The sequence below is a fragment of the Pan paniscus genome, chromosome 5 (genome assembly GCF_029289425.2).
Source record: "Pan paniscus chromosome 5, NHGRI_mPanPan1-v2.0_pri, whole genome shotgun sequence".
NCBI lineage: Eukaryota > Metazoa > Chordata > Mammalia > Primates > Hominidae > Pan > Pan paniscus.
In genome coordinates this window covers 138482189-138507080 of record NC_073254.2, presented here as the reverse complement: position 1 = coordinate 138507080, position 24892 = coordinate 138482189, and the positions used below count along the sequence as shown (strand labels likewise).

Here is a 24892-nt window from a genome sequence, read left to right as displayed (position 1 = left end):
TCTAACAAATAGTAAAATCTTTAAAAAATTAATTGCCTACACCAAATAACTGTTCTCCTTTTCCTTATTGAGTCTATGATTTCATTTTTTTTGTCATGTTGGGCATAAAGGGTTGGTAAATGAAGCTGGCCTATCTTTAATAATGATGCAACTTAAGTTATTAAACTGAAGCCCCTGATTCAGAATAAGAAGCTAAAAACCAAATACACAGACAGGAACGCTAGATATGCATGCGTGTGTGTGTGTTTGTGTGTGTGTGTATAGATGTTGGTATGAAATAGAAGGGAATGCTTTTACACTATTGGTGAGAATGTAAACGAGTACAACAACTATGGAAAACAGCGTGGAGAACAGCATGGAGACTCCTTAAACAACTAAAAGTAGAGCTACCATTTGATCCAGCAATCCCACTACTAGGTGTCTGTCCAGAGGAATAGACGTCATTACATAAAAAACACTTGCACATGCATGTTTATAGCAGCACAATTTGCAATTGCAAAAATATGGAACCAGCCTGAATGCCCATTAAGCAAAGAATCGATAAAGAAAATGTGGTGTGTGTGTGCTTTTTGATTATTATCAGTATAATTTTGACTTTTCATGGACTTCATATTAATGAAATTACATGGTATATATTCTTCAATGTCTTTGAGATTTATTTTTATAGTTACATGTATCAGTTTCTATCTATTGCTGAGTAGTGTTTTTCATTATAAAGATATACTACAGTGTATCTATTCTCCTGTTGATAGATATTTGGATTTTTAGCATTTTGGAGAAATTATGAATAAGGCTGCTGTGAACGTTCTTGTACAAGATTTTTTGTCTATGTGTGTCTTCATTTATCTTGGATAAATATCTGGTAGTTGAATTGCTGGATCATAGGGTTTGTACAGTCGATATTTAACTTACAAGAAACTACCCAAGTGATTGTACCATTTAATACTCCCACTACTAGTGTTGGGAATTCCAGTTTCTCCACATCCTCCCAAATCCATTCTTGATAGCGCAAAGGACTTAACTTTTAACAACAAAGCATCCAGTCATTTTACTTCTTTGGTTAAAACTAATTTATGCCATCCCATTGTATTTTCTCTTTTCGTTGTAGAAAGAACATTTAATACAAGATGTACCCTTGTAACAAATTTTTGAGTGTATAATTCAGAACTGTAGGCACATTGTACAGCAGATCTCTAGCACTTATTCATTTATGTAATTGAGACTTTGTATGCATCGAAGAGTAACTCCCACTTCCCTGCTCCCCAGTCCCTGACAACCACCAGTCTACTCTCTGTTTCATTTGTCTCATATAAGTGGAATTATGTAGTATTTGCCTTTTTGTGACTGGCTTGTTTCACTTAGCATTACATCCCCCAGAGCCATCCATCTTGTCACAAATGATGGGATTTCTCTTTTCAAAGTTTGAATAATATTCCATTTTGTGTGTGTGTGTGTGTGTGTGCATGTGTATATATGTGTGTGTGTGTGTATATATAACATTTATGTTGCTCATTCACCTGTTGCTGGATATTTAGATTGTTTCCACATCTTGGGTTATTGTGAATACTGCTAGGAACATGGGAGTACAAATGTTGCTCAGAGATCCTGATTTCAATTCTTTTGGATAAATATCCAGAAGTAGGATTGCTTGATCATGTTTTATTTTTAGTTATTTGAGGAACCTCCATACAGATTCCCATAGCAGCTGTATCATTCTACATTTCCGCCAAGTGTTCAAGGGTTCCCCTTTCTCCACATCCTTGCCATCATTTGTTATTTTCTTTTTTCAAGAAAAAAGATGGCCAGCCTAACAGGCACGAGATGGTTTTGATTTGCATTTTCCTGATGATTAGTGATGTTGAGCATCTTTTCATATACCTGTTCACTATTTGTATGTCTTCTATGCAGGAATTGAGCATGTGTGGATTTGGTTATACATGAGGTGTCCTGGAGCCAATCCCTTTCATATACCAAGGGACAACTGTACTTTCTTATGCTTTTGTATTACTGTTTAGCATCCCTTTATTTCAACTTGAAGAATTCCTCTTGACATTTTTTATAGTACAAGGGTAGGTAATCAACTATAATATCACAGCTTTTGTTTGTGTGGGAAAATCTTTATCTCTCATTTTTTTTTTTTTTTTTTGAGACAGAGCTTTGCACTTTTTGCAAACTCAGGCTGGAGTGCAGTGGTGTGATCTTGGCTCACTGCAACTTTTGCCTCCTGGGTTCAAGTGATTCTCTTGCTTCAGCCTCCCGAGTAGCTGGGATTACAGGCACGTGCCACCATGCCCAGCTAATTTTGTATTTTTAGTAGAGACGAGGTTTCACCATGTTGGCGAGGCTGGTCTCAAACTCCTGACCTGAGGTGATCCACCCACCTCGGCCCCCCCAAAGTGCTGGGATTACAGGAGTGAGCCACTACACCCAGCCACTCCCATTCATTTTTGAAGAACACTTCTTCTTACATTATTCTGGGTTGACAATTACCCCCATTCCCCATTGCCCAAGCAGTGCAAGTTTATCATCCCACTTTCTCTGCAAAATTTCTTCTGAGAAATCTGCTCATAGTCTTATTGGAGTTCTCTTGCATGTGACAGGTCATTTTTCTTGTGATGCTTTCAGAATTCTCTTTTTGACTTTGACAATTTGATTTAAATGTGTCTTTGTACATATTTCTTTGGGGTCATCTTATTTGGGTTCCATTGGGTCCCCTGGATCTGGATGTCCATTCCCCATGCCTCCTGCCTCTCCCTCCCACACACACATATTTGGGAAGTTTTTAGTCATTATTTCTTTGAATAAGCTTTCTTTCCCTTTCTCCCCCTTCCTTTTTTGGGACTCCTACAATGTGTATATTTGTCCGCTTAATGGTGTTTTTTAAGTTTCTCAAGCTTTCTTTACTTTTTATTTCTTGTTCTTTTTGTTACTCTGACTTGATAATTTCCAAATACCTGTGTTTGAGTTTGCTTATTTCTTCTTCTGCTTGATCTAGAGTGCTTTTGACCCTCTCTAGTGAATTTTTATTTCAGTTATTATATTTTTTAGTTCCAAGATTTGTTTGGTAAAGTATTTCCTATCTCTGTTGAAATTTTACTTTGTTCATGCATTGTTTTCCTGACCTCATTGAGCATCTTTATGTTGGGTATGTTGAATTCTCTTTCAGGCAAATCATGTATCTTGGTTTTATTAGATTTGGTTTCAGGAGATTTATTTTGTTTGTTTTGGACATATTTCCCTGTGTGTTAATTTTTCCTCCCTCTTTAAGTTGATACTTGTATATTATATAAAATAGCTATCACTTCCACTCCTCAGAGACTAGCCTTATACAGGAGAAGACCCTCACTAATCAGTCTGGCCAGAGAGGGGGGCTTTTCATATCTTTGTACTAGTTTAACTAATTTTTTTGGTTGTTCTTAGCATCCTTCAGGCTTCAGGAGTATTCTAGGTCCCATCAGTATTCAGACAAGCAGAATTTCAGCCAGTCCCTTGGCCAGACTTCTGAAAAGTCAGATTGTTGGGTGTTCTGTCCATTGCTTTCCCTGTACAGGGAGAAACTTGAATCTGGAGTTTCTTCACTCATTGCTGGAGTGCTGAGCTGGAGCTGTGGACTGTGGAAACTGCTAGCCTAAACCATCATCTCTGATCTCACCGGTCTGATCTCACTGGTCCCAGGCAGCAAGAGTGTCATGGTCCTATTAGTGTTCCAAGACAGGCAAGGCAGAAGCCAGTCTTCTGAACAGCACCCAGAAAAGTTGGGGTGTTGGATGTGTGATCCAACTATTTTCTTTCCCAACAGGTTCCTTCTGATCATATGCTGTATTGGGGGTAGGATTACAGGTGTCCTACATTTCCTTAATTGCTTCCATGTGGCTGATTTTGCATTCACCCAGAGTACAATAGCTTCTTGACTAATTTTTGGATTTCTTGAAAAGGGAATTTGTCCATGTTGGGGGTTTTACTATTTTTTTAATTGAACCCACATGTTGGTTTGGGGAAGGAGAGTTCAAGACTTGCTCTTCTGCCATCTTGCTGACACTACTCTCCAGGTCTTTAAAATATAAATCAAATTCTTCCCATGGCCTGAGACACATTGCCTAATTATATATCCATAGGTTCTGCCAATCTTCCTCTGATAAACTGTGTATTGATACACTGGGTGTTACAGTTGCTCAGACAGCTCAGGCTTTGTTTCTGGTATCAGGATCTTTACACAGAGTGGCCTTTTTGCATGGTAAATACTTGGCTATTTTTTTCTCCCACTTTCAAGTCACCTATTTATTTGCTCAAATCTAGCTTAATATTTTTCCCTTCTACTCCTCCTTTCATATGCTTATAGCATTTTATTCTTTTTTTCCAGGGCTCAACCCAATTTGTATAATCATTATTTTTTATATTTCTCTCTAAGCTCCTTGAAGGCAGGGAGATTGTATTTGAATGTGTCTCTGTGGCGTATGTAGCACCATTCATGGTGCCTGGCATGTTGAATGAATTCTTTCAGGTAATTTTTGCCAGGATGGGAGAGAAAGCAGTAAAGTAGACTAGGGAAAAAACAATGAGAGAGAGAGATCAAAGATGTCAGAGTGGGTGCATAATGGAGCAAGTTCCTAGGAGACATAGGGAAGGGTTGGTAACAGATGCAAATATGGTAGAGTTACTCTCCGAAAAGAAGAGGAGTAGCTTCTGTGGGAGTGAGGCAATTAAGAATGGAAATGTACATACCAGAGAAATTTGAGGAGAGGGGATAGATGTAGAGGGCAGAGTTTGTGTCAGAGCACATGGAGATGACTTGAGTTCTTGAAGGGAGTGCATAGATTAGAAAGAGCAGGCTCCTTGATAACAAATCAACAAACAGCACTTTGGGTCCACACAAGATTGGATCATATTGTTTCTTTTGGCATTTACTCTGTAATCCTTATCAAAGACTGATTCTATGACAGAAAAAACAATGTGGTAATAATAATGTTACCTTTTGAGTTCTTTCTTATAAGAGCCAGACAATAAAGAAAAGTAACTTTGTGAACTTCTTATAAAACATGTCCTTCCTATTACCTTCTAGGAATGATATCAGTATTGCGTCATACCTCTTTGAAAAGAAAAACTTAGCCTTGTATTAATAGAATAGAGAAGATTTATTAGTGACACCTCATTTATCTGGAGGCAATTAATGCAGTTCAGACTTCAGTAACCTCTGTTTGTATGGGACAGCACAAAACTTGGCAGTTTTAAAAAAAATGAAACACCAAAAACAAAACAAAGAGCTTGTCATCTGTGAGCAGGCTGAAAAAAACCCAAGACCCAATGAATATGTATGATCAACATGTGACCAACAAATAACAGAGACAGTGTCTCGTAGGAGAGTGTTGGCAGCAATTTGTGATCAAGGGAAGCAAGCTTGACATGACAGCAAAGACAGTTGTTAGCCAACTTTGCACACAGACAGACCTATTCCAGTCATTGCTTTTTGAGGCATCATTTTGTCACATTGAAGACATTTAGACAGTTGAGTCCAAGTTAGAGAGCATTAAGTAAACATAGGTTGGTTTATCATGTTTACCTGTGTAATGTACAGGGTCATTTGCTAAGGCAAGAGCAGGCTTGGTTGATGGGGACCAAGCACAGCTGGTTACTAAAATAAGAACCTGATAATGAGTCATAACAAAGAACTGAAAGAAAGTTGATTTTCAGTCAGATGATCTAGATTCAAATTCCACTTCTGATTTTGTGACTTGTTAAGTCACTAAAGATCTTTGGGCCTCATCTGTAAAAAGGAAATTGTATTATATGGTCACCACCAGTGCCAACAGTATGTAAGGTTTTCTATTCTGATAGATCACAGGGTAAGCTGTCACACCAGCACATTTACCTTTAATCCTAAGAAAGCCCCAATAAATAATAGGATGTGTTTGTCTTACCAGTGTTGCTCCTTACCAAAGGTCATAAGTAGATCCTAATGTCACTGGTGAAATGAATAATTTTTCCACATGAAGTTTCAAAAATTGTTATACATTAGACCTGAAAAAAATTAGAAAATACGTGAAAGAAACTAGACTGTGAACAAGTGTTAGCTTTAATAAAGTTTGAAAGAATAATCCATCTTACTGCTAATTATTGCCAGTTATTTTCCCAGTGAATATGGGAAAACACTGTAAAAATATTTTAGAACCCTGTAAGTTTTGAAGAGGATTAAATGGTTGGAAGATTGTTAATTTAAGGTAAGTAGGAGTAAATATGAAAGAGCTTTGACTATGAGATATGAAGTTTATACATGATATATTTCATGTAGTAGGGGGTAAAAAGTACATGAAAATCTGACTTTCAGCCTATATAAATTGGGATTTACTAGAATCATTATCATGTGTGTACACACCATGTGTGACATAAGTGTTCGGTTACCATACTTTATCAATCCTAAAATGACATCAATAGTAAGACACCTTTATTTTGTGGTTTTTAGAAAGAAAATATGCTGCAAATTCAATTATGACACAGTGCCTTAAACAGTAGTGTTGCTTGAGGTATGAATTGGTTTCACTAGTCCATTATCTGCCCCTAAGTATTTGGTGTATTCTTCCAGCTTTAGTTGCATTGTTTAGTACACTATAAGCAATTTCTCTGCAAGTCGGTTAGTAACAAAATAGTTTTAGTTACTTGTAGTATCTTCCTCTCTTAGTTCCCATAAAGCATTTGGGTATAGTTATGCAAAAACTAAGAAATCGGAGTCATTCCTTCAGAGATGAATACTTCACTGATTTCAAAGGCTTTTTTTCTGTGCCTGTCTGGGCACCCAATAACATTGTTCCATACTAAATTGTAAGGTAACATTGTTTAGGCATTTTAGACATCATTTAAACTCAACACATAGTTTCTACATGTATATGACAATATTGAAATCACAAAGATATGAACAGCCTTGACCAAATTTGCACATGTGCAGGCAATAAAAACTATGTCATTACTGCCCCCTGGTTGATGACAATTTATAGGATGTCGTCCATGGTAAAAGCAAATATTCCCTAAACTATTGATTTCAGTGACATAAATTTTTTTAAGTGTAAATCTTTTTTTGTTTGTTTGTTTAAATTGAGACAAAGTCTCGCTCTATCACCCAGGCAGGAGTGCAGTGGCACAATCTCGGCTCACTGCAACCTCAGCCACCCCAGTTCAAGCGATTCTCATACCTCAGCCTTTCAAGTAGCTGGGACTACAGGCACGTGCCACCACGCCCAGCTAATTTTTTTGGGTATTTTTTTAGTAGAGACAGGGTTTTGCCATGTTGGCCAGGCTGGTCTCAAGCTCCTGACCTCAGATGATCAGCCCATCTCAGTCTCCCAAAGTGCTGGGATTACAGGCATGAGCCACCACACCCGGCAAGTGTAAATCTTAGAATGAAATAAGGTAAATCTTAATTGAGTTGCTAGTGGCCTTCGCTATAACCTGAAACTGTTGGTGAATTCAATGGTGTCTAATATTAAACTGTTGGTTTTGTTATATCTTTTAATGACTGAAAACTACTGAAGATTCATAATTGTTTGCTTTAGCTTAAAACTAGAGATCGATACATCAGTAGTCTGAAAAAGAAATGCCAGAAGGAATCTGAACAAAACAAAGAAAAGCAGAGAAGAATTGAGACCTTGGAAAAGTATCTGGCTGATCTTCCAACTCTAGATGATGTACAGAGTCAGAGTCTACAGGTAACATGAAATAAAATGCTTATCTTTAAATGACATGAAAACATGTTAACTTGACTTTAGAAATTTGGCTAACTATAAGTTAAATCTATGTGTTTAATTGCTGTTTTGGGGACTTAATTCTAATAAGAAACTTTGTTTATCTAAGCATGCATAAGTAGATCTTTCTTGTCAGTTAATAAGTGATTACCTTCCTATTGATCCTGTATTGTAACTCTCTTAACTACTGTAGAAGTTAGTTTCTAAACCAGTCTGCCAACCTCTACCCCATACACATGCATGCACACACCCCCAGTTCTGGTGCTTTCCAACACAGTCTCTAGGATTCACCAAGGCTCGACAAGACCTTTTGTTGACTATCTTTCTAGATATTTTCTTCATTCTTCTTAACCTTTATATATATATTTTTTTCTTATACCTTGACCTATGACTTCAATTAACTCCTCTGACTTTTTCTTTTATTTATTTATTTTTCCTTAACAATACCTCAGAGTCTTTCTCCTAACTGAGGTGAGGGCCACTCTCTTGAAACCTTATTTAGAAATCCACTAGATCTACTCTTCAGTCTCTTCCCAAAGTTGTTCTAAGCCAGGGATTCTCGACCTCGGCACTATTGACATTTGGAGGCAGATAATTTTTTGTTACAGGGGTCTGCCTTGATCTTTGAAGGGTGTACTTCTGCATCCACATATCTGCCCTCTACTCACTAAGTGCCAGTAGCAGTGCTCCTTCTCGTTTATCCCAAACCCAAAATGTAAACAGATATTTCCAAATGTCCTCTGGGGGTAAAGTTACCCCCACTCAAGAATCTAATCTATGAAGTGTCACTCTGCATACTTTAAGACCTATGTTGCATTCTCTGTTTATTTTACATTAATTTATAAGTTGTAAAAACTAAGAGAGATTAAAGTCAGGAAGGAAATTAAGGACTGCAGGAGGTTGCATGAGCAGGAACAGAGGGCAATGGGTATTAGAAAATATGTCAGAAAATACCTAACATCCACTGGGGTGGCAGTTAAGGGTCTTGAACAGATGTTTGTACACCCATGTTTATAACATGATTATTCACAATAGCCAAAAGGTGGAAGTAGCCCAAGTGTCCATGACCAGATAAATGGATAAACTAAAGGTGGTATATACATACAGTGGAATCCTGTTCGCCTTAACAAGGAGAGAAATTCTGACACATGCTATCATATGGATTAACCTGGAGGACATTTTGTGAAGTGAAATAAGCTAGTCACAAAAAGGCAAATACTGTATGATTCCACTTAATGAGATACCTTAAGAATTCAATCACAGAGATAGAAAGTGGAAAGTTGGTTACCAGGAAATGGGGGGAGGGATAGATGGGGAGTTGTTTAATTGATATAGAGTTTCAATTATGCAAGATGAAGAGTTCTGGAGATTAGTTGCACAACAATGTGAATGTACTTAACCTCAACCTGTCATACACTTGAAAATTGTTAAGACAGTATAGAGTTATATATTTATTACAATAAAAGTAAAATAAATTTAAAATGAGAATATTAACCTTTCTCGGTCTTCTACAAATTTCTAACCCCATTCTCTTCCTTGTAATTCTGTTCTTCTAGGTGCCTTTCACACAGAGGAAGAGATGGAGAATTAAATACTCTAGATAAAATACAGTGTGATTCTTTTTTTTTTTTTTTTTAGCTACAAGTCTGTTAATCCTTGCCAACACAGTAACAGTTTCTAATAGAAGCGTATTTAATATTTCATGTGTAATGAACTGTAAAACATTTCTCCTTAGCTGCAGATTCTGGAAGAAAAAAATAAGAATTTACAAGAGGCTTTGCTAGATACAGAAAAAAAACTTGAAGAGATCAAAAAGCAGTGTCAAGATAAAGAGACACAGTTAATATGCCAGAAAAAGAAAGAAAAGGAGTTAGTAACTACCGTTCAGAGGTAAGAAAATTTTCTGAATCCTTCTACGTTATTTTATTTGTATTTTTCATAAAACATTTTACTTAATTTATAATTTTTATTTTATTCTCCTTAATTTAAAGATGTACTACAGGATGCTCATCCCTTATCCAAACTGCTTGTGACCAGGGATGTTTTAGATTTAAGATTTTTTTTGGCTTTTGGAATATTTGCCAAGTATTTACCCACTGAGCATTTCTAATTCTGACAATCCAAAATCTGAAATGCTCCCATGGGCATCTCCTTTGAGCATCATGTCCATGCTCAAAAAGTTTTGGATTTTGACACATTTCAGATTTCAGGTTTTTGGATTAGGGATGTTCAACCTGTATTAAGAACTAGAAGCATAATTTCATTGAAACAGGTTATCTCAGTTATAATTTAACATTTTGAAGCAATATATTGATATCTTGCCAAAAGTTTCTGTTGAAAATAGTAAAAATAAAAACTCATACAAATGAAGACTGAAAATATTAATACAAACCCTTTACCTAATGGCTTTATAAAAAAAAAAAAGTAAAAATTCTAAATAACAAAAAAGGGGCCAGTAAAATACTCAAACTGCACTCCTTAATGGAATATATCAAATTGAAGTGATTGGCTCCTATTTCTAACTTTACTGCAAGTAAAAGATACAGCAGTTTTGCCATGTATCTTCCAGATTTACTTGCTTATCTTGCCTCGTGGGTCTCAATTAATACAGTTGTAAGTACGTGTACCCCCAAACCTAAAATAAAAGTTAAAAAAAAAAGAAAAGAAAGAGAAATGCAACTCTACTGATTTAGGCAACAGCTATTCTTACAAGCAAACTTTTGCTGAGCTTAGAATAAAGAACAAAAGATGTGGATCCATATTCTTAGGTTCCCTGCAATGATCATCTTAATCAAGGAACCCTGCTTTTAGAGGAAAAGGAAAGAACATGAGTTAGACTTCAGAGCTCAGATTTGGGTAATGAAGGACTTCATCGGAGCCTAAGGATGTCACATACTGAGCAACTCTGGACTCTGGTCTCAAATTTGCCATTTCTGAAAAGATGATCAGCCTCTAGCTAACTATGGGCCCTTCTTACTTGTTATGAAATATAGATAACAGTTTTTCTTATACTGTCTGTGGGTCTTGATGTCATTTTTAGGGTCTATAATATTTTTTAATAAAGCAATAATCATTTATGTTGAAATCATTACCAAAATCAGCAAATAGAGCTTATTTTCTTCATATAATTGTCTTTTGAAATAGTTTGCAACAAAAAGTAGAAAGATGCCTTGAAGATGGAATCCGCCTTCCCATGTTAGATGCAAAACAGCTTCAGAATGAAAATGATAATCTCAGACAACAAAATGAGACTGCTAGTAAGGTCAGTAGATACCTTAGATCATAAACGTGAAATCTATGTGGATATGTGTGTATAGATACATAATTTATAGCTATTTTATGTGATTTATATTTTGTTAATATTTAATCACTTACATAGTTTCTAGTTTGAATGTTTTTATTTGAAAGGACCATAGCAATTGAAACAAAATTAAATAATTGAAATAAAAGCCAAAACAAAAGGATATCTTTTTCCTTCCTTAATTATTCAGTCTGTCTCAAAGTTACTCTTAAAAATTTTATAAATTTGGGAAAACTTTTATTGAGAACTAGTGGAAGACTTTTGTAGTTTTATATGTGTGTGACCCAAATCATAAGGATACTTTCAGTTTTTTAAAAAGACCCTTTTAAAAAATAAATTTATAAATTTCTGTGCTGTTTTCTTGAAATGTTGGTACTTTTAAGAAGCGATGTAAAAATTATTTGAATCAGATGTATTTATTTTCTTTGTTTTAGATAATAGACAGCCAACAAGATGAGATTGACAGAATGATTTTAGAAATTCAGGTAAGGAATATTTTGTGCTTATTTTAATTTAGCTATATTCTGATATACTCTTAATGCTTAGTTAATCTGAAAATATTAAAGCATGCATATATCGTATGGAAAGATAATATTTATAGCACTGAGGTAAAGTTGCAAATTCTTTAATATTAATCTTCCAGTTTTTGCTGTTTGATAAATTAATCCTAAAAAATTGTAAAGATTCATCAGTGAACAAGTCACATCCCTGGCCACTCTAGTGGGGTGAGTTGGAGAGAATACAAAACCAATATAATGAATACCAGGTGCTATGAAAAAAATTGCTGTTAAACATGTTATTTTAAAAAATTAAGTAGGCTAGAGAGTGCTACATTTAATAGAGTGGTCATGATGTTTTTCCTGAAGAGGTGATATTTGAACAGGGATCTGAACGAAGACATCCAGGGGAAGAGCATTCCAAGCAAAGGGAGCAACAAGTGCCCTTTATGTACCTGGCATGCTCTAAGAACAGCACAAAGTCTGTTAGCCTGGAGTGCAGGAAATGTGAGGTAGTGTGATGGGAAGGCATTGGTCATCTTTTGCTGAAAAATGTTTAGCTTTATACCCCTAATTTTACTGTTACTTCTTAAAATCAAAGTAAAAGTGGTAAACGATTTGCCATTATATACAGTCTTCTTTGTTTGTCTTTTGGTTGTATTATTTATCAATAAATGTATGAGCCTGATGGATTGATTGACAGAGGTTATAAACTTTATTTTATATTCCTACAAACATAACTTCAGCTGTTCCATAAGCCATTAGAACCTCTAGATTGTTAGATTTCCTCAGCTATTGTTATGTGACTTATGCTGGACCGTAATTCAAGGAATTTCCATTTCACTTGGGCACGTTTTCCAAGAAGTAAATCTAATACAAGTTATCTCAATCTAAATTAAGAATAATTGACACTTGAACTTTGGCATTGAAACTTTAATGACTTGTAAGATTTCATTTATCACATACTGTCATATTATAGGTGTTCGGTATATATTAGCATTCATTGAAATGTGCATTATCCCCCATTTGTGGAGGCATCTTACTGCAATTTACTCTTATATGTTAACCAAGTCTGTAGTCACATGTAAATATGTCATGACCATACATAAATGAATATGTAGAAGAATATGCAATTATGGGCCATACTGTTCTTTGTTACTAAATTGTTTCAGCAAACACAAATCTTTTATTCAAACTATGTAGAGAATTGAAGTAAAATTAATGAGATGCATTTATTTCCAAATATTTGGGCCTAGACACTATAATTATTAATTCTGTTGTCTTTTGAAACAATGGCTATCTTTTTTGGTTTTCTTTTCTTTTTTGTTCTTAGCATCTCATTTGCCCATTCTGACCATCAAGGTTTTCAGATCTAGAGACACAGAGATCTATAGATACAGGTCACAGAGACAGACAATAAATGTTGATAACTGGCTAAAATAGCTATATTTGTGAAGATGGTATTTGAATAGCAAAGCTGGAGATGAGTATGACTCACATAATGAGAAAATTATTTACTAGTTTTAAACTCATGTTATTTTTTGGCCCCTCATCATTTAAAAAGACAAATTTTGTTTGTATTTGGTCATTTTTGGTGACCTTTTTCTAAAAGGCATATCTATAAAAATCTGAAAATATTGCTTGTTCTTAAAAGAGGAGCACTGATTATTTCCCTAGCATTGGATACACTGAAAAGAACAATTTGGGTTGAAAAAATATTCTTGTGGCTTTCTGTTGTGGTTAATGGACATAATTAATGGGTGTATTATCAAGCTGATATACCTAATACAGCAATTCCCTTCACTTTCTACTTCCTTAAAGCTGCCTGATTTTTCCTCATCAGCTTACGTAAAGAATGGTCAGCTTATACCTATGTAGATTATGATGTCCTTTCCATATGCTATAGCTCTGTTTTTGAATTTCTTCAAATATCTTCGCCTATCCAAAATAACACAAAATACTATATAATTAAGGATACCAGAGAACCTCCCAATTATTTTTAATATAAATTATGCATTTTGACTATCACTATAGTATTAATTTTATGTAAAATCTCACTGACGCTATAGTTGGGATATTCTTTCTTCCTCCACAGTGCTTGGTTTTTCCATTCTAGAGTATTCAGTAGACAAAGATAACTTGGTACTATTAGAATTTCATGTGTTACTGCCTCTTTATGTCCTTGCAAACTGTTGAGAACACCAAATTTGTTTGAAGTTCACTTGTCTTGATTTGGTGCACTGCATTTCCTTGGGAACAAGCAAGTTATTCATACAGTTTAAATTTACTCCCAAAAGGGAAAAAAAAATCCCAGACTATGTACATTTTATGTCCAATTTATAGGAGATAAAAATAGGGCATTGTTTCATACTTAGATGCTGTGTTCAAAATACAGCTATAGTTTATTTTTTTGCCACAAAAGTCAAATAAATACTTATCTGTTATAGGTCACTGGCATGTTTATTTATTTACAGCTTTCGAAGTTGGAGAGAAATCATTCCTCTACTAGTTATACTATATTTGTTGTTGAATATAGAAAAAGTGATACTTCATGTAAAAGTATATGCTAATTTGGAAATTGAGTTGAGTGCTGTAAAAATACAGATTTATCTACTGTTTTTTTCAACTGTCAAGGTCATATTGTTAACTGGCATGAATACCTTGTTTACTCATTGACCTTTTAGAAATGTCGCCCTTATTTATATCCATAAAACTAGTATAGCTAGCCTGGCTGCTTCTCCTATAGGTTTTTTCTTCTGTCAGTATACAGTATATAAAGACATTTTGCGGTAGAATGTTGCTTGTCAATTCCATGAACATATGGCTGCAGTCAGAATGTGATTGAGTTCTTCATTGGGCATTACTTTCCTTCTTATTTCTCAAAAGTGCATTTCAAATCCGTAAGCCTTTTTCAGTGAGCTGTTATCATTGTAGTCTTTTGGCAGAGGACATAGAGTTTTGTAATGTTTGCTTGTTTTCTCTGACATTAAAATGTTTACTAATTGCAAGAACTTAGGCATTTAAATGGCCTTTCTGAATTGACAGCCATCAATAGATGATCATAATATCACAAAAGATAGAATAATATGTTAGAGGACATTAAGACTGTTTACTTGGCCGTGGTTGGAACCACCAGTCTCAAAACTGTGACACAGTCTGTTCTATTTATAACACATCGAGATGTTCCCACAGCCTAAGAAAATTCTATTCCAATTTTTAGCAAATCTCATAAATCCTTCATCTAGCAGTTTTCCTCAGTAGAAATAGTGGGAAAATGGATCATAAGTCAATGGAATATCTTATAGGTAGAACATAACTCCTTTAAATATCAATTGCTTTAATGTTTTCCCATTATTATTGTGTGATGTTTATCTCCTATTTTTTGTTATCCGAATTGTGTTATGTCTTGAAATAAAGTTTTTTCTCAAGTTTAATTTTGAAAACATTTACTTCTGTAAAATTGCTTATGATGAGTGAAAAACTAAAAGTATTCTTATCAGAAGTTAATACTAAATTTTGAAAAATGTACCAGCCAAATGCCTTCTATGAAAAGTAGCTTTAAAAAAAAAAAAAACGCACACACTGTAGTCTTGGTACTTGTAAAGAGAACAGTCTTTACTGTTCACGTAGATCTGTTGTATGCATGTTATAGTTGCATAATTAAGATATGTCAAAAAAATGTGTAAAAGGTGGATTTAACTTGAAAAATCAGTTATGTCGGGGGGGGGAGTTGTACGAGTGAAGACAGCTCACTTGAATCATGAAAGAATGTTCTTGGGCCCGTTAGCGCTGCGAATAGTCACCAAATCTATATGGATACTCACATTATTTGTAATACTTTTTAAGATATATATTTCTGGGCCCTATTGTGAACCTAATGAATCAGTGTCTCTGGGATGAATTTCGAATTATGTATTATTAAGTTCCTCAGGCAGTCCCTAACTTTGCCATATAGTCTGGCAGTAAAACTAGAGCATTTAGGAAGCATTACAATCCTCAGCACGCTCAGTGGACCAAAGAGTGGGACCTGGAGAGAAAGACTGAGGTTTAAATTTAAAAAACAAGTTTAGTTTCTGAGATACTTAGGTGTCATCAAACACATTTAACATATTTTGGTAGATATACTTATAAACCAGAAAATACATTTTTTCCAGAAGTTAGAAGACAAAGAACTCAAGCATTAACAGTTTTATTAAGATATAAGTCACCGGGCGTGGTGGCTCACACCTGTCATCCCAGCACTTTGGGAGGCCGAGGCAGGCGGATCATGAGGTTAGGAGATCGAGACCATCCTGGCTAACACAGTGAAACCCCATGTCTACTAAAAATACAAAAAATTAGCCAGGCGTGGTGGCGGGCGCCTATAGTCCCAGCTACTCAGAAGGCTGAGGCAGGAGAATGGCATGAACCCTGGAGGTGGAGCTTGCAGTGAGCCAAGATTGTGCCACTGTCCTCCAGCCTGGGGGACAGAGCGAGACTCGTCTCAAAAAAAAAAAAAAAAAGATATGTCACCTACAATTCACCCACCTTTTTTGAAGTGTGCAATTCACTACTTTTTAATATATTCACAGATAAGTGGAACCAAGACCATAGTCAATTTTAGAACATTTTTATCATCTCGAATAGAAGCCTCATTTTTGTCACTTCCCTAAGCCCCCATCCACTTCCCCAGCCATAAGCAACCACTGATCTACCTGCTATCTCTATAAATATACCTATTTTAAACATTTCATACAAATGTATATATGGTCTTTTGTGACTCTTGACCATATCCAGCTGTTAGGCTCCACTAATTGTAGCCAATCATTCAGTTGTTTTCAATAATGCCCTGTGGCATAAATTGCTTCACAAACTGATCCATTCTAGCTCTTTTGAAGGGACAGTTCATTAGCTTAGTGTTTGAGATTTGTTCTGACCTCAGGAGTATTCTTCCCAGCTATCTCACTGTTTTTCCTTGGGAAAGTAGTCTATGGATTTAGCCTATAGGGCCAATGGGTCTAATAGTATCCTGTCAACTGCCTTTCACGACAATCTCCAATGTTTTTGAGTGCTCTAAGGCTTTGTCATCACACTGTTGCAAATGAAGTGAATTCCTATAGAGAGACATTTGGAGCTTCTAGTTCTATGGCCTACTTTTCCTCAGGCAAAATCTCTTAAGCCAGGTTAATTGGTGTGGGGACAATGACAAATTTCTGAATGGTACCCCCACTCTAGTAGCTGAATGCTCACTGGAGGGAGTTCTGGCAGCAGCCCTACATCTTTTTGACTTGCCTCTCCCAGCGTAGAACCAGTGCCCCACAAGCTGGGGCAAGGGTCAGGATTTCTGCACTCAATGTAAGCTTCCATCCCATAAGGGGATTGAGGTAGAAGAAGGGAGCCCCCCATCTCTTGGTTGCACTTGCCTAAAACAGCCTTTGCTAGGATGATAAATGTTGATGCCCTATCTTTTCTGGAAAGAGAACTCTCTAACTAGGGTCTGGGAGGAGAGGGAGCCCTGTGTTATTGGCTCTGTCAGTCTGAAGTAGAATTTCCATCCCAATGAGATGTGAGAAGTCAGAGATGGAGTTGAGTTTTGTTTCATTTTTCTACTCCTAGAATCCTTTCGTGAAGCAGAGTTTTATTTCAAATACCAGTCTCTTACTCTTCTTACTGAGTTTTAGTAGATTTCCTTGAGTAATGTTTCTTCATTTGCTATATGCTCTTAGGACCATTTCCAGAAATTTTTAATTATAATATTCACCAATTTCATTGAGTGGTAGGTCTGTGGAGCTCCTCACACTGTCATGCTAGAAGCAAAACTCCAGGCAGATTGTTTTTAAAGTTTTATCAAGTTACAAGATGATAACTAACTTAAGAAAGGAATTCGAGCTGTACATTGTCTTAGATTCTTAGAAACATTAAAAAAGGCTCTTTTTTTTATTTCTTATCTCCCCACCACCAAAATAAACACCCTGCTATACATTTCAGATTTCCTATTAATGGCATCTCTGCCCTTCCATTTGTTCAGTCCAGGTATCCTAGATTTATTCTTGACTCCTCACTTACCTCACATTTGACAGCAAATTCTACTACCTTGAAAGTATGTCTAGAATCTGACCTCTTCTCCTTGCCTCCTCCATTGCCACCCTGTTCCAAGCTGTCTCCCTTTCTCATCTGGGTTATTTCTTCATGCTTCTACCCTTGCCTGTGCACAGTATACTCTCATTAGGTTTAGTGATCCTTTTGAACAAAAATCAGATTACATCATGTCTCTGCTCAGAACTCTTCAGTGGATCCTCATTTTTTTTTTCCAGAATAAAAATCAAAGTTCTTATACTGATTTCTGAGGCCCTATACAATCTGTTCTGCATGCTGTCTTCCTTCTCTGACTCTTTCTCCTACTATTCTCAGCCATCCTGGCTCTCTTGCTTTTTCTCAAACACAGAAGACACCATCTGTCCCAGAACCTTTGTACTGACAGAAACTCTGGATATCTCTGGGACACAATCTCTCACTTCCTTCAGGCCCTTGCTTACCTGAGATTTCAGTCTCCTGACCCTTACTGTGCTCTGTTTGTTCTCCACAGCACTAGTCAAATTCTAATACATGATACTGTGTAACTTGCATATTTATTTTATTTCTTTTGGTCTTTTTTCTCCTAGTAAAGTTCCACAAAGGCCAAGAGTTTTGACTGTTTGTTCACTGATGTATCACTCAATGAACAGAACAGTGTTTGGCAATGATTTTTGCATGAAGGAATGTCCCTGTGAATTTCTTATATGGTATGCATGTTTATGTGTGTATATATGCAGTAAAAATGTTAACATAAATTTTCTTTCAAAATAGTTCCTTTTAAATTGGGTTTGGGGATTATATAGAATCTGGACTAAGGCACACCTGGTTTTCCCTCATTCAAGCTATTTGTAAATGGGGCATTTCTGGATACTTACGTTAAAACAACAAATGTGCTTAATACCACTGTTCAGCTTCAAACATGATCATTATAAAGACCTTGCAGGTTAGTACCTTGGCAGAATTTTTAAATGTCATGATTAAACTGAGAATTTGAGAGCTGTTGTAGGTGTTTGCAAATTAATTTTTAATTTTATTAATCCCCTACATGTCTAGTGAATGATAAATAGTTATTGTAAAATTCACAAGGTCAAACACTCGTTTCAGAAAATATGAGATATTTCATTTATGCATTGTAAAGTACTACCAGTTTGAGCAAGTATATTTTAAGAGCTTAAGAGATTTCAAAAAAATGCTCTGCAAAAAGTATTTATAAAATAACGCACACTATTCTTGATAGAATTTTTCTTGTTATCTTTTAAACATATCTTAATACAATTTAGGATAGAGAAGTAATTAATGTTTTAGGTGAAATGTTACTGTCAGACAACTATAGCACTCATACCTAGTATTATCCTAGACCAATTTGTACAGCACTTGGTCCTTTCAGGATAAGCCTATCTGCAATGTCTTTTACCTATTAAAGTGCTTCTTGATAACTGCCCTTGAACTCAAGCAACATATGAGAAATCTAATTTTCCTTTTTGTGATAAATGGCAATACTGCCAGACATTTTCAGTTTTTCTGATGGAGAAGATTGCCTGTTTCTGCACTGATTAAAATCCGTCTTACATAGGGACATATTAGTTGGATTTATTAGCTAATCATTAGTCACATTCAACATGACTCTGAATTGGTAAAAATATAAAACTCTTATCTTTTAAAGGACTGTATTCTGTTACAATGTATCATTATTATAATTATTCTGTTATATATAATAATTATATTGTGAAAACACCCCTCTTGAGTTTAGTTTTTTTTTGTTAGAATGTGAGTTTGAGTAGTGTGTCTATGATGCCCTTCTTCTGTAATTCTAATAAACCGTCACAAATCTTGAGAAAATTTAGGTTGAATTCTGGATTCCAGCCAAATAATCTTGTTAGGCCAGAAAGGATAGATCTTCAGCTAGGTAAATAACTCTCCATGTTCATTTAATCAAATAAGATTTGAGTCAGTCTAATGAAGTTACAAAGGAAATTTCAGTTTTCAATAATACACGTATTCAGAGAGCCCCTTGTTGACTTGGTGCTTTTTTTTTCATTTTTGTGGAATATAAAACAACTTTTCCCTAGAAGGAGAAACACTTGTTATAGAGTTTGATTCATTTCTGTCCAACTTCTGAGTTACTAAATGTAATATTTTTTTCAGAGTTTAGCAGACAAATGAAATTTAAAAGCAACAAGTTTGAGTGTCTGTTACTGATAAAACTGCTTTATATTTATGGAGTCTTATTTCAACCCATGGTGATAGCTATCTTTTTTTACTCCATCCAAAGATAATGTGAGGAAAATATCTTTATAGTAGATTGTGTGCTATTTAGGTGGTCAGCAAACTGAAGTATTGTCAGAATTGAGACTAAATACAGACCTGAAATAAAATGATAACCTCTCTTCTGGTCATGTGTTTATTGATTTTGTGGTCTAATAAAAGGAAAATAGTTGATAGAAACACTTAGAATTCACTAATAACTACAGGGTGTATGGCAATTTTTTCTTTTAATATATTGGTGAAAAATAAGACTAACCAAAGACTCAAAATGTCCTTTATGCTGCTTTGGCGTACTCACAATAGTGTCATGTCTAGGTAATTTGCAATTTTATAAGGAGTAAGAAGGAGATTAGCTTATCAAATTCCCATAATAGACCTTTGACCCAGAGTTCACAGTATATTCACTGCTTGGATTACTATACACTGAAAGACGGGAGCTATGTTTCAAATGATAGAAAATAGGGATGATATCATGATCTTATTATCTTGCATCTCATTAACTGTAAGCAAAATGTAAAACAAAAATATAGATTTGTTGCTAATACACTCTCTACATATAAAAAGTTAATGAAATAAGAACTGTTTGTAATACCATATTAAGTAGGAACTTCAGATTTGACATGTTTTATACAAATTAAAAACTTCCTTGGTAAAAACTGTAATTTAAAAAAATCCAAATGTATTCTGGGAAACCAGCATTTCTTTTTCTTTTTTATTTGGATTCAGCCACTCTCCAACTGATAGGGATTAGTTTAAAAGTGAAGGCTTCATCTTCCAAGGGGATGGGGAGGAAAGAAGATTTAAAGTATTCAGAGCCAACATTCCTACTTCTTTCTGTTTGAGATTTTTCTTTACATGTTAACCTGTTTTGCTTTCCAATTTTTTAAAAATTCTAGTCTATGCAAGGAAAGCTTTCTAAAGAGAAACTGACCACTCAAAAGATGATGGAAGAGCTGGAAAAGAAAGAAAGAAATGTACAGAGATTAACAAAAGCATTGTTTGAAGTGAGTAGAAGAAATTCAATTTTGCTTTGAAAGGATGATTCACTATAAAATGCTTATTTTATAGATATTAATAGAGCATTTTCAGATTAAAGACATGATTTTGATATGCCTGTTAATTAATTCCATTGTTTCTTACCAAAATTATTATAAAAAGACAAACCTTTATTTATTTTGTGTTTTAGAATACAGTTTCACATAATTATAGTACAGTATATATTTATTATATTTATTAGCTGGCATTCATCTATAAAAAAGTTTTTTTCCCATCACCCCAGGCTATTGAGTTATTCTGAAATACAGTTCCAATTGGAAAGCTAATTAAAGTTACCTTTAATTAGCAGTTTTCAAGATAAGAAGGTAGCAGTTTTGGGGATCAGCAATTCAGAGTTGTTGGTTTTTTCTTTTTTTCTTCTTCTTTGATTTTATACTTGTATTTCTTTGTCTCTTGCACCGAAGTTTGTGGTTCCTATCAACATTAACATAGATGCTTTCCCCCCACCAATATGCAAAAAGTAGTTTCAAAGTAATTAAACCACTATTGCTACTAACAATAAAAACCACAGAGTGAGGTTCAAAGTTACTTTTTAGTTCTTTTTATCCTTGGAATAAATCTCATAGAAAAATACAGGCTGGGTATGGTGGCTCACACCTGTAATCCTAATACTTTGTTTTGGGAACCTGAGGTGGGCAGATCACTTCACCCCAGGAGTTTGAGACCAGCTTAGGCAATGTGACAAAACCCTCTCTCTACAAAAAATGCAAAAATTAGCCAGGCATCATGGTGTTTACCTGTGGTCCCAGATATTCAGGAGGCTGAGGTGGGAGGATCACCAGAGCCCGAGGAGGTCAAGGCTGCAGTAGTGAGTCATGATTGCGCCACTGTACTCCAGCCTGGGTGACAGATTGAGGCCCAAAAAAGAAAAATACATACACAGCCAACATGCTTATTACGTGAGAGACTCCTAGAAACTGAGACTGGATTTATGTTTCCTCCCTTGGATATACGCTAAAGCATCAGATGGCACAGAGAAACAATTTCCACTATTTAAATTGTTATTTTTCTATGTGTTTTTTTTTCCACTGCATATATGTAGTTGAATTTGGTTAATGTGCATATAATATGACTCCATCGTTTTGTTTATAGACTTGGGGGAGAATGTTAACCTGTATGGCTTTGAGTACCTTTCCTCTGTTCTAACAATCTGATGTTTGTTTTCTTTATCCTTGCAGAACCAAAGACAAACAGATGAGACATGCTCTTTATTGGATCAGGGCCAGGAACCTGACCAATCTAGGCAGCAGACAATTCTTTCCAAACGGCCACTATTTGATTTGACTGTGATTGATCAGCTGTTCAAGGAAATGTCCTGTTGTTTGTTTGACTTGAAAGCATTGTGTAGTATTCTTAATCAGCGTGCTCAGGGCAAGGAGCCTAATCTTTCATTATTACTGGGAATAAGATGTAAGTGTCTGATGACTTGTCCTTATTTTGTGGCAATTAGAAACCTATCTTCATGAATCAGGAACTTCTGACTGCCTTTTCTCTGTTTATTTTTGTAATCTCTTTTCCTGCTTAGAATCAGTCTGTGGGTTTATGTATACCTGTTATTACTTCATTGCAAGAACTGAGTAGGGTTATAGCTGACATTAACTGCCACTTGGTAGAATGCCTGGTGATGTTTCCTATGTTGAATCTGTAAATATGTGAATAGAGTGGTAGTTAGGTGTGACTTCCCATTTTCTCTTCCAAAAATAATGATTCCTTCTATTTGCTTTCATGTGTTAGTTGCATAGATTAAGTGACCCAACCATATTGTCCACTGGTAAAATATTTGAGAAATATTTTGCTTTCCAGTGCAGTATATGTTCTATGGCAGCTGCTTCACGTGAGTGCCAGTGATTTCACATGAGCCAGTTTTCACAGCCTACAAATCTGTTGCCTTTGTCATGCGTACCTGCTGGCTTAATGTGACACCCATTCACTCTTGGCCTCAATTCTGTCTTCCTCCACACATAATTGTGGGAGCTGCCACAGTAATAATCCTAGTGTCCCTTTCTTTCTGTGCTACTTTTGCAGAAACGCTCATCTCTGTACGTGGTTCCAAATCAGGATGTTAGTCTCTTTATAATAGAGAAGAAATGAACTTGGAAGGAAATAGGAATGCAGTGAGACCATATAATAAGGTTTATGAGCCAACGTGTATTTAGTAGCTGCCTAATATTATGGTTAATAATACTGGTTTTGTTTCAAACAAACTGATTTTGTTTCTAGTTTCATCAAAAAGATTCCACCATTTTGCATCATAATAGTTATTTTGGCAAATCAAATAATGCTCTTGACCAAAGTATATCACTTGTTAAATGAAACATTATCTGTGCTCAACTATGTCCCTTTCATTTCATAGACATTTGTACACATACACAAATGTGGATATCGAAAAAACACATAATGTTTAAGTATATTCACTCACGGAGTAAACATTTATCAGATGCCTTCTATGGTCCAGACACTAAGTAGGTGCTGGTAATGCAGATAACCTGAACACAGTCCTTGTCCACACATTAACCAAATTATTAGAGCATTCTGATAGGTGCTATAGTTGAGATGTGGACAAAGGACAGTGGGAGCACAAGAGGAAAAAAACAACTAAATCTACGTGGGAAGGGCTGTGGAGACTCCACAGAGTAGTTGGTGTTCAGTGTCGCTCTTAGACGAGGAAGAGGAGAAGTTTGCCAGGTGAACATGGAGTGCTTTAATATCTCTTGGGAGCAAGAAGCAAAGCTCACACACAAAGGGAACTCACTTTCTTCACGATTTTAGAGTTGGTCACCCTTTTAATTACTTTAGAGTCTCCTACATTTTCACTGTCATAAGGTAGCATTTGTTAAGTTTTTCAGTAATAGAGTAGTAGAGCTATCCTAATGTGAATCTTACCACGCCCACCTCCCAATACTCCTTCTAGTCTTTAAAGTTTGACCCCAGAATCCTTACCTTATATTTGGCATTGTGAAAGTTTTACCAGCCAGTTGATTTGTGAAAAACCAGTCACTTCATGGCTCCATTTACTCACCCTGTCCTTCTGAAAACTGTGCACAACCTTGGTTTCCATGACATCATTCTCTAGGTTCTGCTTCTGCCTTTATGACTGCTCAGTCTCTGTCTTCTGTGGACTTCTCTGCCACTTAATTATTGGTATCCCCAGAAGCCTTTTGTTACTGGTTTTGTGTTTGTTTCTTTTTATTCAGTACTTTATCTGAGTGATCTTATCCACTCCTGTTTTTTCTGTTACTGCCATACCTTTCACCTAGACATTTATCTCCTCTGGGCTCCAGATTATATTCCCATGTATATTAGAACTGGCTGTTTCAAATGCATCACAGACTCTACACATTCAAAACCAGAACACACTTTCCTTCCCTCCCTGAACCGGTTCCTCTTCTCAGTGAGTAACACCACCATTCACCTGTCACTTGAACCCAGAATTTATTCTCCACTCTGCTTTTTCCTTCATCTGGCGCCTGTGCCCAATCCCTGCTCATCACTCAAGTTGATGATGATTGAGTGCTATCAGTTCTGTCATCTGCTTACTACATCTAACATTCCTGCCCTTCTATCTCCATTGCACTATTGCCTTAATTTAAGTTTTCATAACCCATCACCTATACTGGTCTCTCTGACAACCATCTTTCTCATCCCCTCCCCCTAATCCATTTTACATTGTTGCCAGACAGATCTGTCTAAACTATGAACCTGGTTTCCTAATACTTACACTGCTCTGTGGTCAAGATAGGTAGCTACTACCTACCTCTATAGCCTTATTTCTTGGTACTCTCCTTTGTCACAGTTTGTACTCTACCATTTTAGAGCTAGATACTGATTTTCTTGAGGTTTCTCAAATTCTATCATACTGTTTTGCTTTCTGACTCCACTTTTGTTCATTTTGCAGTTTGGCCAACCCAGTGAACAAGCAACTGTTACCTCTCCAGTTAGGACTAGTTGTTTGTTTTTTTATGCCACTGCAACTTGTATATAGTGGTAGG

At 35.8% G+C, this 24892-nt stretch overlaps 1 protein-coding gene across 2 annotated transcripts in view; it reads left to right on the top strand.

Annotated features, from left to right (window-relative positions):
• CEP85L (centrosomal protein 85 like) overlaps positions 1-24892 on the top strand; it is a 209570-nt gene that overhangs the window by 162273 nt on the left and 22405 nt on the right. For both annotated transcript variants that reach the window (XM_034962766.3, XM_034962764.3), the window contains 6 exons: positions 7542-7694; positions 9466-9620; positions 10875-10992; positions 11466-11516; positions 20744-20851; positions 22082-22313. In XM_034962766.3, coding sequence (XP_034818657.1) covers positions 7542-7694; positions 9466-9620; positions 10875-10992; positions 11466-11516; positions 20744-20851; positions 22082-22313 — 817 coding nt within the window. The remainder of the gene's footprint in view (positions 1-7541; positions 7695-9465; positions 9621-10874; positions 10993-11465; positions 11517-20743; positions 20852-22081; positions 22314-24892) is intronic.